Source organism: Lathamus discolor, chromosome 3 (assembly GCF_037157495.1).
Source record: "Lathamus discolor isolate bLatDis1 chromosome 3, bLatDis1.hap1, whole genome shotgun sequence".
Taxonomy (NCBI): Eukaryota; Metazoa; Chordata; class Aves; order Psittaciformes; family Psittacidae; genus Lathamus; species Lathamus discolor.
In genome coordinates this window covers 11,089,623-11,105,187 of record NC_088886.1, presented here as the reverse complement: position 1 = coordinate 11,105,187, position 15,565 = coordinate 11,089,623, and the positions used below count along the sequence as shown (strand labels likewise).

The following is a 15,565-nucleotide window of genomic DNA, read 5'->3' as shown; positions in this document are numbered from 1 at the left end:
ACTGCCCTTCCTCAAAGGGCAGCTAGCACGCACCGAGAGCTCCTCCAGGGACGGGGAAGGGAGCTACTCAATCACATTACTGCTGGCCACAGAACCTCAGGCATGCTCACATTTTCGCTCTCCTCCCTCAAAACAGGCGAGATGCCAAAGAGTAAGACATATTCAAAGAACTGAAGTCTTTCAATATCTCATTACAGAAAACAGCAGACAAGTTGGCAGGAATCCAGGCAGGCTTCCAATGAAAACACTCCCATTATAGCTTTGCTTGTGTTTCTATGAACTTTCATAAAAACCAACACCTTTAAGAAATATTTCAGTTTTGATTAATTGGCTTTTTTGATAAAGATCTGTTTTGTTTGAAAACTCCCCAGCTATCCCTTCCTCTCCCACATCTCCCAACCACTGTTTAAGCTCCCACAGCCTGCCAGACTTCTGCTGCACTTTGTTCTTCACAAGCATCCACAGCTACTGCACAGGTTAAAGATTATCTGCTTCAGGACAGCTGGCAGCTGGCTCCAATTCAGAATTCTTTGGGGCATTATACAAGTACCCCTCAACTACTTCGCAAAGCTTCTTATTCCATGGGCTGAAACAGAAGAAATGGAAAATGCTCACTGCCAGATAAATGACACTGGCATCTTCTGACTTCTGTATTACAAGGTAACATAGCACAGAGGCTGGAATGAAGAGGAGATGCTAAGTTGTGAAGCCAGAAAACCTCAACTTCCCAATTATTTTCACTGCTTGATGAAAAACAGTTTTCCTTTCAACCCAGACCTTAGTGCAACAGCTGCCAAGCTACAGCAGTGTCAGAGGTTCCATGATCATCAGGGCTGAGACGTCTGTTCCAAAGTTAACATGAGGAGGATAGAAAGGATAAACCCTCTTTTACCTACTAAGCATAATTAGCACACTATTAATAAGCTGGATACGTTTTAGAACTTTTGCCATACTTCATCAAAGATTGTCACTACCCAGCATCACATGCTCAGCTCACTTCAGGAAGGAACAGCTTTATCTCCCAGCCAGCAGGCCCAGGCTTTTACCACATTTTTGGATGAAAGTTCGCAGCAGACCTTTTATAGTCCATGAAAACCTGAAATATTCTGTAAGAACAACTGTAATTTATAGTATCCAATGGCAGGTCATGAATACTACACAATAAAAGTAAATGTAAAATGCAAGGAGCAAGTAGATTCTCCTTTTTGCTTATTAACTAAAACGGTTCTTCAACTGCCTTCACCGAAGAAATACTTCAACATGTTTTCTACCAATCCACAGGTAGAGCCGTCAAATGGCTATTAAAAAATACTCTTTGGTCAACACATGGAAATAGATTCTGGATAAAACTAAGGACAACACAAAATCCAGCATAAACACAGAGCTCCAGTAATTTAGAATGAAGAACTAAATTTTCATTGGGGAAGACAGAGAGTGAAGTCACACACCGTGGCTAGGAGACCGATCAAAGCCAAAATAAAAAGCTTTTTTAAATGAAAACAGCCCAGGGCTGTTTTCCCCAGATATTTCAAAGACTAACCATTTGCCCAGGCGTCAGGTACAAGCTTCATAGAAGAACCAATTCACAGAAATAATTGACACTACTGAGAAGTTTGCTGCACATGAGCTTACTTAAAAATAATACAGCTGTAAATACATATGACGCTGCTCTAAGCAGCATTTTATTTCAGCTTACCACTAAATCTGATCTTTCAGAGCAGTATGTAAAACCGTTCATACAGTACCTGTCCTTGCGTGATGCCAAACTATGTTCTAGTTACTAAAGTAGAAATATTTCAACACCATCTAAATTGCTAACAGAGATCCATCTAAATCAAGATCAAAAGGTGCATTTCAAATCAACACTCCAGAAGCAATGTGAAGGTAGGAAAGCATTCAGAGGAAAACTGTTGTACATTTTGTCACATATCATTTTTTCTAAGAACCCTGATCTTGAAGGACATTCAATCGAGGCAGAATAGCCAACTCATGCAGTCCTACACAGTGCCCTCAGTAGAAGCCAAGATTCAGAGCAGGCATGGAGTAGTCTCAGACTGCACAGCCACTGAGCATGGCGAGTTCTCAAGGTGTAACAAAAGAAATGGATCCAATCTCCTCACTCAAGTACACTATAATCTTCAAAATATTTTAATGAAATCCATTCCACAGCAGCACTTTCACTTCTTCCACTGTCCAAAAACTTATCAGTGAGACTGTACTCTACCCTTCAAAATACAAAGGGCCTTCAACATTGATCTCACTGATTCAAGCTTCCTTGTATCCTTCAAGAGACTACATTTGGAGACAGAAGATGAATCAGAATAAAGATGCCACAAGCACCAAAGACTTCTAATCCGACACTTGGGAGCAGCTCCTCAGAGGGCAAACAATCTAGATTCCTATGATGTCCCCAAAATGACTATACAGGGTAGTGCAGCAGGAGTACTGACAGCCTAGAAAATTCAATTACAACATACAAATTCAGGTTGTAACAGACAACAGAACTTACAGGCACAATACTGCCAATGAACTTCTCATCCATCTCACCTCTAAAATATTTTCCTGGGGTAGGTGTTGGAGTGTAAATCCTACTACCCACACTCAAATCAAAACACACCCTAAAAGTGGGCTCTGTTCCCTCATTACAGCAGTTTTTCCTGTAATGCTGCTGCAGCAGCTCTAGTTTTGGGTTTTAATTGTTTGCGGATAAGGACTGACGGTTTTTTGATTTGTCCAAACCTACAGATGTTTGTGCTGAGAAACATGACGTTTTTCAAGTCTTTTCTAAATAATACCTGATTTAAGAAGCAACATTCCTAAGAATGATCATTAAGACAAAAAGAAAAAACAACCCAAAACAAAGTATTTCTCCAGTTCACAAAAACTGGTAGAGACTCTGGGTGAATATTAGAAGCAGTCACAGGCTGAAGCAGTTGAAGTGTTTCATCTCCTTTTTCAAAGAACGCTGGATGGAAGGTTCTTATAGAACTCCCTGTATATAGTCACTGTTCTTCAGGAGAACTAGAAGAACTTGACATGCTGGAATATATTCACTGAAATATTGCAAAGTCTTTGTCTATTGAGTGGAGGACACAGCAAAGATGAAGGACAATGAGTACCTCTTCTAAAGAGGTAACATCCAATCACATTGTTTGGGGGCTCAGCATTAGCTCATAGGCTGTAGTTTAGACTATGCGGAGAAGCACATTCTTGCTCACTTACCTCTTGTGCAGATTTTAACCTGTCAGAAGAAATGAGATAAAAAGCAGAAGGAAAAAAAAAACCAAACCAAAAAGCCCCTCCCTTCCCCCCCGCATTTCCATAGGGGCATTTAGTACACAAGCAGAGACTGTACTTTGAGCATTACTCAGCAACCTACTTTACAGAAATGTGTTTCCAAAAAATCCAGCTAGAACAGACTTCTTGCTTTAACAGGGCCAAAGTTTTACAGCAACCTGTTTCAACAGAGTTAACAGTCTTTTTGACAATAATAAAGCCTCAGCTTTAAAACATCAGGGAATGCTGATAAAAGTGTTCTTCATGCTGCTGTTTCTAGTGTTCTCTAGCTCTCTGCCCAAAAAGTGACTCACTAAACAGCCAACATGGGGTGATGTAAGGCACCCAACTGCTTTTAGTACTGGGCACAGAAGTGTATGACCAGCTATGCCTCTCTGTTTTCTCAAGCTGTAGAGCAAAGATAAGACCAAATAGCTTCATTCTGGACTAAGATATCATGCAGGCAATGGCAAAGACAGAAGTCAACTCTGCTGCTGGGGAAAACAATATTCCCCAATGGAAACTCCAAGAAAAGCCTTCTACTTCTAAACAAGTGAGGTAGAAAGAAGCAACACAGTGATTGATTCCTGTCAGGTACAGGTATCATGCAACACACAATTGTTCAGAACAATTGCACAAATAATGTTTGCTGCAGGTTTTGCCTTCAAACACCCGCGAAGAGCTTAGTTTCTTCTCAGAACATTCTCCCATGTTTTAGTTTGCATAAACCTACAGCTTTACAAAAACACAGAGCCACCCTCCAGCAAGCTTTCCCTGCCCAACTATTTATACATCATCTCAAAGCATACTGATAAATAAAAATGTCAGCCTTTTAAAGCAGGCTCTCCCATCTCAAGCAAAACACCATTTCACTTTAATGCTATTTTTTGTGTTCATGTATTTAATTGAAAGCTGATGAGTGATATTCTTTAACAGTTAGAGCCATCAAAATGAAAACCAAATGCTAGGAATGCAAAAGCAAGCCTGAAAATGCAATCAGAAATAAAAAGTGATTACAGCAGTCTTGAAATAAAAAGGCCAGAGAAATCTAGGTGTAACAAGAACAGAATACAAGCATTTCACATCACTGTTGTCATAGGAGCTGAGACTCAAAGTCAAAGCATTTCCCATGATACACAGAATACAAGCGATTGAGCCTTATTTATTCCCTGCTCTACCCCAAAACAGTCTGCACAAACTTCCCTTCTGTAAGAAGGAAACTCTCCGCCCCCCGCATCTGCTGTTTTAAAATCGTTATCTTCAGCAAGACTGAAATTTGCAATGAAGACAGTTGCTGCTACAGTGCTGCTGTCTTGACTGCGTGCAGGAGTGCAACTACACATTTTTAAGATGTGTAGGAGAAGAACTTTGATAAGCTTCTGGAGTCAGCCCAGAAAAAGCTGAAGGACAATACTGACAATGATATTAAAATTTGCATCTGTTCTCCCACTGGAAAACTAGTCAGGCATAGACATGCAGTGTTCACCTACATCTGGCCACTGCACACCACAAACCCTACTTGAGAAGCCACAGTCAGTTTCCACTATAACATTGATAATGATACAGCATGACTGGTATCCGAGCAAATGCTGCGCTTGAGATCCAAACCCTGTGTTTTCCAAATTACAATTATAGTATCATTCCCCTAAAACAAGGGTTGTCAAATTATATATGACTAGAAAATAGAAACTATAATGAATAAATACACTTTTTCCCTTCAATATTCTCTCCCTCATACAATGGCAGTACTGCTTTTGCAAAGCAGCCTATAGATTACTGCTGCTCTCCCCTAATTATTAAAAGATTTTGTACCACCAGCATTTTTACAGTCGGTCCCAGCACAAGGCAAGGAAGAGCAGTGTTCTTGAAAAAGATGGCTGGATCAAGTAATACATGTGGTTGATCATATTTGGGCCTAACAGGCTCCAACAAGGTATCTTTCATATAGCTTTAGGACACTTACTCTATCTTCCCACAGAGAGAGCCCATTCTGCACTAGTAAGCCTACTTCCAAAACTTGTGGTTTTCTTCATAACCCACACAATGAAAGTAACCTCTAAACTGCAGTTGAGCCAAATATCTTTGCTGACATCTGTATCTCAAATCCCAGTGGAACACTCTTACTGATTTTCATCCAACTGTGACAAAATGTATTCAGTGATTACACATTTTATCATCAGCATAACGGATAATATATCGCACATCTACAGAGGGAAAGACATTACTTAGCGCTATTAATTAGAAGCGAGAAAACACAAAGGTAGTAATGCTTTTGGTGCTCTAGTAACCTTTGCAGGCAATTCCACATCCTGCATTCAAAAACTTAACTTCTGGCAGTAACAACTTTTTTCAGACTGGAACGGATGTTGTTAAATAAAAACTAAATTCAATCCAGTAACCTTTTTCCTTGTCTTTTCAGACAGCAAGACCCACAGCAGGAACAAACATGCAAGTGAACCCTGACAGCCAGTTTCCTAATGCCAGAACCACCATATGATGCTGCTATGGCCCTAATACTCTAAATTAATCCTGGTCATAAAGTTTAGAAGCTACTATGTTAGTAATATGCAACTGATGGTTCCAGTTTTGTCTTTAGACAAAAAGTTATTGAGTTGCAGCTAGTACATTTGCCACATATAGATCCTACCTTATGCCAGTGATACATTTTATTATGCATTTATACATGCAAGCAGAAGGAAAAAGCATTAGGTAACAGGAGTCACCCCGCTGTTTGTAACTGCTGTTGCTCCTGTATTAGTTGTACTGCTCTAAGGCATGCTTTCCAACGCTGTCAGAACTGAATCCCTAGTTCCACTGCTCTATTTAGGAAAACTGTCCCACTCCTATGTTTAGGATGGATTAAAAGCTACCAATCCCTTGTAGTCCACCTCTGCTGGAGTTGGAGAAAACTCATGTGTGAGCAAGGCATCAACTTCATTACTACTTTTGAACTTTTGAGCAAGCCTTCTAGCAGAGAGGCTTCAGGACCTGCTCTGAACATCCATTTGCACCTACAATCCTGGATAGAAAACATGAGCACACTGATAAGCTGGTGCAGGTGCACTGAAGCCTGACAGAAGCTACGGCTGCGCTGCAGGCTGCCTGCCATCACAGGGTTTTATTTCTGCATTATTATTGGGCCACGCTAAGGTGGGTATTGAGACAGCCTGCCAAGATAAATTAAAGAGCTACTGGCCCTTAACAAGAAACAGTATCCCCATCCTTGACTTAGAGGTTACGGGTGACACCACGCATTATGTTCACCTTGCTTTTGTCTTCTGCCTCAAGTTTAGATGCACTAAAATGTAATCACCAACAGTCATGCGTGATTTGAGCCACTTGGCTCCCAGTATCAGTCAATGCCCAGCACTGCAGCATAAAGCCCAACCAGGGATCTCCTCACACAAGTTCTGTGAACAAAAGAGCGCGCTGCCTCCATTGGCAGCGGGGACACTCGCTGCATATTGTTAGTTTGTGCGCTGCTGAGAAAACATATTGCCACCATTCAGCTGCTCAGGAACTCCAGACCCAGCGCAGGGGAATGCTACACTGAAAACCTTCACAAATTTTTGTTGGAACCAGGCCAAATGGAGTTGTGGTTGTTACCGGGTGCAAATGCAGTGACTCTATCCCAAGGCACACCGAGTGTTTAAGCGTTCCAAATAAATTCCTCCACACTCCCCTTAGGGATGACCTATCATCCCAGACAAGAAAATGCTTTCCCACTCCCCCACCTCTGGATGAGTTAGAAGCAGGCCACCTCTGCCACACTCTCCCTCCTTTCCCCTGCAATTTAAAAGTTATAGTTCTACAAAATCAGGACATATACATGGGATTCACTTCATGCACCATTACCAGATCTAGCTTTTCTAGTTGAAAAATATGAAAGATAAAGTTAGTAAGCACTTCAGAGACCAGCATGTAACATTAAGTCCTTTTGACAACTGGTGCTTGGACCGTGAAGAGCCCTGATCCCTGACAATAGGGCTCCAATGATGGAAATATTTCCATCATTAATGACAGAAATGCTGCTTCTTAATGCAAACTTAGGCAGGCTGCATGGCCGAATTCCTGCAGAAATACTGGAAAGTTGTTTTCTGACCAGTTCAGTCAGGCCAGCCCTTTGAGCAGCCTCCTTGCACTGAGCTATTCAAGGGGCTTTAGTTTTTCTAATAAGCACCCCCCACGCCAATTGTTTGAAGTCACCTACAATGGAGCTTGGGGTTTTGTTCACTTGATACAAGCAAATAAAATACTAACCTCCTGAATAGTTAAAAGCATTTACAGGAAAGCTATCCTTTGAAATTCACAGAAGAAAACAGATTTCACTGAACTTCATGCTTTCAGGAGTAACATCTAAAAATAGGTGGCATCAGCTATGCAAGAATTTAGTGTAGTGGCCAGTATTGTGTGTCTGAGAGATCTGTGCAATTTTTGAAGCATCAGTTACCAAGGGAAGTGAGTACAGCTCCTTGAGATCCAAAAATCTCAGGATGATCACCTCCTCCTCTTTTAATTAAAGTACCACATACCTATGGAGAGGAAAAAAAAAAGAGCTCACTGCACTGAAACAAAGGGACTAAACCGTACTTGGAGATACAAGCCACGATTCCAGCACAGACTGAAAAAGTACATTTTGAAAGTCTAGCAGTACATGCTACGTAGAAGATACCACTTAAAAGTAATTATTTGCTATCAATTTCTCTACCAGCTATGATTTTGAGTGCGTATTTTACTGTAGCTTCTTGGCTGTGTAGATCAGAGACCAGAGAACATAAAGGCCCTTCAATCCTCTTACTGCTCTCACCCTGCTAGACTCTCACAGGTAGAGATATGGTTTCACCAGTACCCATTTCTGCTTTAATTTATTACCAAAGACTCAACCTCTTCTTCTCGTAAGCCTTCTCCTCTCTCTTCAGGCACAAAAGAAACTTTGTCCCATCTGAAAACTTCAGGCAAACACATTTCTACATTTTCAGCACTGGCAATCCACTAAATAAATAAGAAGTTGTATTAAACCCTTTTGAACAAGGTTATTAAGCATTATCAAGGTAACAGTGCCTCCAGGGATGGACTCCAGCCTGTTCCCAGGTCTAATTCCCCCAGCACCAAGACCCCAAAACAACACACACCTCATCTGTCAATGCTGGAAGAGAGCTGGCGAGAAAAGGGGCTCGGAGACTGTAAAAGCGATTAAACTGGAACTGAATGGAGGTAGGTAAATCACTACCATCAAAGTGTTACAGGCGCATAAAGGCACACAGGTGAAGAGGCTAATAAAACCGCTTCTCGAGCGGCGAATACAGCAGAAATATACGGTTTTCAATAAAGGCTTAAAAAAAATAAAAGAGACTCGGGAGAGGGGCTGCGAGCAGCTCCCCTCCTCCTGCCTCTATCCACCTCTCAAAATGCACCATAAATCGCAGTTATCCCCCCCCCCCAAAAAAAATAAATAAATAAAAAGTACCCCAATATTAAAATACTTTCACCCAGGAGAGTGCGGTTCAAGTCTCCGGAAAGTTTATGCAAAGTTTAACTACAGATTGTTTGTATTTTTCCCTTCCCTTCTGCAAATTCACCACCTCCTCCCCCCCCACCTTCCTCAAACGGGAAAAGTCTGCAGGGAGGAGGCAGGACGGGCAGGGAAGGGAAGGGAAGGCAGGAATGAAAGGCAGCCCCGACCCCGCTGCGAGGGGTGCCGGGGCAGGCACGCAGGCTCCAGCTGCCTACCTGGAGGGTCCATCTCAATGTAAAAGATCAGCTCAGTGGAATAGGGCATCATCACTTCCCTCCAGTCCGGGTCATCGCGGTCCATATCCCACACCGTGTTGTACATCGCGACAGCCGGGTCCCGGCAGGTTTACAAATAAGAGGTTGGCTCTATGGGCTTTTAATGGAGAGGGAAAGGGAAAAAAGGTGGGGGGAAAAAAAGCCGAAAAGAATCCACCCCGCTCTAAAATAATACTTTTAGGGGAAAAAAATAAAAAATCGCAAGATTAAACTTAATTAAAAAACCCTATCACACGAGCCACCTCAGCAGCTGCCCTGCAGGAACTAAGGTAGTTATAGATATATAAAATATACGTAGAGAGAGTGCTTTTTGTTTAAAAAGACACCTTTCCACAGAAAAGCCACTTTCCTGAAACCTCTCTAAAAATCGCCATATTCGGGGTCTTTTTTAAAACACCGGGCTGAAAGCAAAACAAAACCCCTCACAAAAGCGGCGGGCGCGGTGGGGGGAGTGGGAGATGTGAAGGAGCGGGTAAAAAGGGGCGAGTTCAGTCTCTGGATGAATTCAGTCCGCCGGCTGAGGAGGCAGAGAAAGGCGCGGGCGGCCGGCAACAATAACGGCGGGCGGAGAGCCCGAGCGGGGCGGGCGGCGCTGGGGGCCGCTCGGGTCGGCTCGGCTCGGCTCAGCGCTGGGCGGGCAGCCCGCGGCGGGTCCCGCCGTGCCCAGCTGCGGGCCCGGCGCGGCGCAGGCGGGAGCCGCGGCCCCGGGCGGGTGCGAGGGGCGGCAGCGCCGGGCTCGGTACGGTGCGGCCGGCCCCGCTAGGCTTCATTTTAAGAGGCTCTGAGGGGCCCAACCGTCGCCAACCGCCTCTTGCCGAGGACGAGGCCACGCCCCCAACCCGGCTCCGCGGGGGCGGGGCTTCGCGCCGGCTTTTTAACCCCTTCCAGAACAACGGGGTTGGGGGGGGGTGTGTGTGAGTGAGTGTGTGAGCGGGCGCTTCCACAAAGCCAGAGGAGGGGGTGGGCAAAAAACCTCACCACTCTTCCCGCCTGCGTGACATGCCCACAGAAGAAAACATGGCGTAAAAACAAAATCTTATTTCCCAGCTTTTCTAACTTTTACCCGACTCCCGTTCCCCACTGCGGCCGCTTCTCTCGCCGCTTTTTCGTAGCCCTCCTCCTCCTCCCTTCTGAGGAGCGCAGGGGAGGTGGTAGGTCCCTCGGCTGGCCTGTCGCCAAGGGGCCGCTGCCGCGGAGCACGCGCGGGGGGGGACGGGGCGGGGGGGGGGAGCCGAGCCCAGTTGCCAGAGCTGCCGTCTTTGTCTGAGGGAGCAGTGAGCGCCAGGATTGGCAGAGGGCTCCGGACAGCCCACCCAATCAGCTGGCGGTGAAGCCGGCCGGCTCGATGGCGATTGGCTGGGAGCCGCAGTTACTAAGCGGGACAAAGGAAGGCGAGCCCTGAGGCGGAGAGGGGGCGTGGGGCTGAGGGGTTGTGCGGGTGCCCCGGTGCCGCGTCCCGGCCGAGCAGCGCCGGGCTGGGCCCAAAGCCCCCGTCACAACCGGACCCAATGCTGCCGCTGGGGAGATGTCCGCTGCCCACAGCACGACGGGTGCAGCCCCCTCCCGGCCGGTGCCCCGCAGCTCCGGGTCCTCCTGCTAAGCCCAAGCCAGAGCCGGCCCTGCTTTGGGGCCTGTGGGAGCGGGCTGCGGCTCAGGCCCAGCAGGCCATTTGCAGGTAGAGTCCCCGTGTCCGACTGGGGCTTAGGCGGGCTGACCTCACTGCACCGCCCGCAGCTGCTGCCAGACACACGGGCTGGCCTCCCTGCCTTGCTTGTGCAGGTCCGTGGCGTCCCGCATAACAACCGGAGTGACGGTATCATAACCGTCCACTAACTAGAGTGTGGTCCTCGGGAAACCGAATGCTCGTTCTAGAGATGTAACCAAGGGGGAAATAAAAGCAGAGGGAAAGGCATCAAACCGTGTGGCAGCTTCTGACAAGCTTTGGGGTAGATTTGAGCTGCAAACAAACCCTGAAACTGAACCTCAGGCTGCTTACTAGCCACATCCCGATAGCAGCTACAGCCCGCAGCCCACAGGCACCGGCGGGAGGCAGAACTGCAGCCAGCTCGGCAGTCAGCCTTGGTCTTAGCACGGGGAAGCATCCTTAAAGAAAGGCAAAATGACAGCTGTTGAGAAATTCAGGAAAAGCCCTTTCTGGAGACTTCCAGCCAGTGTCGCAGGCACAAGGGCAGGCGAGCACCTTGATCTGTTGCGGAGATGTCAGGGAACGTTAGAAAACTCAGCGCTGAAGTTGCCCGCTTTATTTGCACTTTAAAAGCATGGAAGAGTAAGCTATGAATAATTTCTCCTGCTTTAGCACTGAGTAGACAGCTCCTGAAAGTGTACTCCTAGCTTCAGTGAACCGGAGGGTGACTGCAGCACTGAGTAACTGAAACGCCCTACCCAAAGTAAGAGTATGTGGCAAGAGGATCTGAAGGTTGCTGATGTATCACAACTTTCATGGCAAGCAATTGGGAGCAGCACTGCTCCAGTAACAGAGTTCCTCGAGGGACGGACAGCTGTAGAGGAGCACAGGGCTTTGATTCAAATAACTCACAGGGTATAAATTAATTTTATATCCCCATCCACAAACTGATGAATCCACAATAACCAGATCAGAGTCCTTTTTTCTTTTTTCATTGTTAAAATAAGTGTCTTGGGCTGATACAACATATCAGCTTGAGTTTGCTCCAAGCAAAATGTGCTCCTTGGAAGCACACCCCTTTCCCCCAGTGAAATCTAGCTTGGTTCCATGGGTACAAAACACTGAGAGTGTGTGTGGCAGGGCTGCTCTGCAGCCCACAAGGCTTGGGTGGTGAGTACAGGTAGAGGTGGAGGTGCCAACACTGCTTTGTAGCTCCTGTGGACCCTGCCGACCCTACTGCAGTCCCCAGACTTAGATCAGCAACTCTGGTGGGGGGAAGGAGGATGCAGGCTTGGGTTGAAATTCATTTTCCCCCTTCCTGCACCTCATTATAAGTTCCACCCACATAAGACCTAATTACTTGGCTTTTATGCTGGCAAAGTGGATTTCATCCTTGCTGTTTCCCATGGTGGTTGCCTTCATTTTCATGGCGGCACTGATGGTTACAGCTTATTGATGTTTTCACTTTAGTGATTTAAAGCAGAATACATTTTGTTATTAGTGCTGGTTTCTCTCATTGCTGCTTTAATCAAAGATGCAATTTAAGGCAAAGGATTGTGTGTAATGGTAAACAGTAGGATAATGCCTTGAGAGAACAGAATATTAATGTGTTTTTATTTCTCAAAACTCTGCTTATAATATATCCAGGATTACTTGGCTCCCAGCATGCACACATGGGGTGCTCCCTTTCTTGCTACAGCGCCTGCCTTGCAATAGGGGTGAGTGGCTGTGTTCTGAGAGGGGAGAGGGAGGCACTTACACACTACAAAATCCTCTCTGCCCATGCATCCCTCCTTTATGGGTGCAAAATCTAAGCATCCAGCATCATGGCAGTGCCCTCGGAGAACAGCTACTCAAGGTCTGACCAGGCACTAGATCACCCCAAATTGGGAAAAACCGTATTCAAACACTGAATAAAATAATGGTGATAATGACAACACTTGAGCAGGGGCCACAGTGCTCAAGAGAGGGTCCTGGTGCCCCACACTGTGTTTGACAGGCGAGAAGTGAGCACAGTGTCTGCTGCCTCCCTGACATCCCTGCGTCGATGGCCATCCATTTGCTCACTTTCATTTCCTTGGATCTGACAATTTGCATTTCAAGGGAAGATTAAATATTGAAGTTTTGAGCGCTTCCATGTGCTTCAGGAGGAGCCGAGCGGACCCGCGCTGGAGCAGCCTGAACACAGAAAAGCCATTTGTGCCAAACTGCTTGGTTTCCTCTTTGCCGAGCCATGATAATGTGATATCCGACAGCTGAATGTAGGCCACAACAGGCTTTTATAGTTGGAGGGGTGGAGGAGGGAGGGGGGCCAAGTCCACAGCACTGCCAGCCAAACACACTAAAACGATGAGGGACTTTTGGGGCAGGATGGAGGCTCCTGGCTACTCCCAAGATCCAAAAATGAGCTTCACCTTTAGCCCAAGCTCAGGGCCTGCTGGAGGAGAGCTTGTAGAAGGCAGAGCTGTGTTCCTGTTGGACGACTCCCTGGCCAGCAGTAAATACGATATGAAATTACTAGCCTTGTGCTGGACAGACACTGGGATTTGTGGGGTATGTATTGTAATTGGTGGCCAGCTTCCCATGGGGGCAGCTGCATCTTGCAAGTAACAGCGTGAGATCAGCCAGTCATGGCAGTTTGGTTTAGTTAATGGATTACTCCTGCGTGTTTCTCACCTCCTGGTGTCGAGGTGACAAGGGAGGGCAGGAGGGTTGGCTGCTTTGGCTCAGACACTGTGCTGGGGTCTCAGGGTGCTGCAAGCTAAACCTGGGGCTTGCTGTCAGGGGAAGAGGTGGTGGGAAAAGAGAAGTTCTGCCCAAACCAGTGTAGTGCTGGCAGCATGGGGACAGTGCAAGCACCATCTTCACCTTTGAACTGTACAATCTGAGCCCTGAAAATACCCGAAACATTTGCCACCAGATTAAGAGTATTAACCCTTGTGGGGGTGAAGTAGTGTGGGGTTTCCCTCCCCACACCCTCCTGCACCTTCATGTGAAATGTAATGAGTGTTTTTAACAAGGACCGTGCTTCTTTCTCTCTGCTTTAGATTCATTTTATGTCCTAAGAGGCAGCAAAGCAGTCACCTTGCTCCACCCCAGATGCGGCTGCATTTCTGTGGTGAGGAAAAACTCTGGCAAGTGTGCCCGAGTCGGGCGCTTTGGTTTGAAAATTATACATTGCATTAAAAACCTGTATTAAAGAATAATATGTGGTCTGCAAAAACGTTCAAATGAAACACTTCAGTGTTAGGAAGTGTCTTATTTACAGCTGTCAGAGCAGCTTGTGCCCTGGTCCCTTCCGTGTCCACATGACAAGGCGAGAGGTTGAAGCAGGGGCTCACATAAAGGTCGTAGCACAATGCGTGCACACAGTAGTTGAGTTTGTGAGGAATCATACATTAGGCATTTCCTAACTTAAAAGCACTTGGCTTTGTGTTGTAAACAGCATTCTTTTAACATAGGAAACAGCATTAAGAAAAGAAAAAGATCATTTAGATAAATGTCTACAGCCGAGGTTATTGCAGCTGGACCTGAGGTATTCCTCAGCAAGCTTCGGACTGGCCTTTCCTCACTGCTCCAGAGGTTTTTGCCCCTAGAACTGCAGGAGTAACGGTCGGGGCTGGAAGTGGAAAGCCAAGAGGAGGTGTGTGCGGCTTTTGCAGCCAGGCAGTGTGTGCCAACCCCACTGGCGTTTGGGGGGCACATGTCTGTGCCGAAGGGTGCCCAGAGATGGATGTGCAAGGGGGTGGGCACCCAGGGGGGTGAGGGAAAGGACATACTGCACTGAGCTGGGCTGCGTTGCTGCTTTGGCAGACAGCACCAGGCCAGCTCTTTAGAAAGTTCACGTTCAGTTATTGTTTTGACAGGCTGCCAAAGTTTTCCTGAGGAATGCAGGCAGCAGAAGGGAAATGGTGATTTTCAAACTTCTCTCTTTTCCTTTTTTTTTTTTTTTTTTTAATAACTCAGCCAAACCAGAATGAAATTTCATGGGAAAAACGAAAGGTACATCTCTAGCCTCAGGGCATCATCACTGCCAAATTTCAAAAGCTGGCTGTGAACAATGGAGGTGTCAGTGCATCCCCGATCTCCAAAGCAGCACACGCTTGCACTCACATGTGCTCACACACACACTGGGAACATCTTCTCTAAGGGTGAGAGCTCCCACCGTACACTCAACACCCCCAAAAGACTGACATCAACCTATAGCCCCTAAAACCAAGTATATCTGTGGTGTAAAGGCAGAGACAAAGCCAGTTTGCAGCTGATTAAAGGTTTGCAACTTGGCCTTGTGAGGATGCTTAGGCGCTCTCCCCAATCCCAACCTGCAGCCATAGGGAGACCTCCCCACATACCCTTCACTATGACATCCCAGAGCCACAGGGTATTTTTTGCAGGTTTTCCTACCCCTAGGAAGGGCAGGAGGTTCCAAGCTCCCCTCCTCCTCCTCCTCCCCCTCCATGGAGCAGCAGAGCAGCCGGTGAGCCAGGCTCCGGTGCTGCAGCACCCCGGGGTCTGCAGGGCTGTGGAACTGGGCTGGGGCTCTGCCAGTTACCTTATATTTTCCAGTACACTAATTTCTCTTGTCATATTGCCAGTGACAAAGAGAGAGAGTTAAACAGAGCAATCCATTAAAGAAGCAGCCTGACAGACCGACTGTTAAGGGTTTCAGCGATCCCCATTTACAATGCCTTGAAAAAAACTTCGCCTCAAGCAGCTCCAATTACAGAATTATCGGACCACACTCCAGTCCCTTTGTGCACTTCGCATCTCTGTCATCGTTCCAGGCCTCTCTCTACTTAGTCGCTTGGAAATGGTGAGCAAAATGCAAGGAGACTTGTAACAAGTTCAGAGAGA

General features: G+C 46.4%; 1 protein-coding gene across 1 annotated transcript in view; it reads right to left on the bottom strand.

Moving 5' to 3' along the window:
- PIK3R3 (phosphoinositide-3-kinase regulatory subunit 3) overlaps nucleotides 1-9,727 on the bottom strand; it is a 32,663-nt gene extending 22,936 nt beyond the window's left edge. The window contains exon 1 of the mRNA XM_065673448.1: nucleotides 9,007-9,727. Coding sequence (XP_065529520.1) covers nucleotides 9,007-9,112 — 106 coding nt within the window. The 5' untranslated portion in view covers nucleotides 9,113-9,727. The remainder of the gene's footprint in view (nucleotides 1-9,006) is intronic.
- Between the last annotated feature and the right edge of the window lie 5,838 nt (nucleotides 9,728-15,565).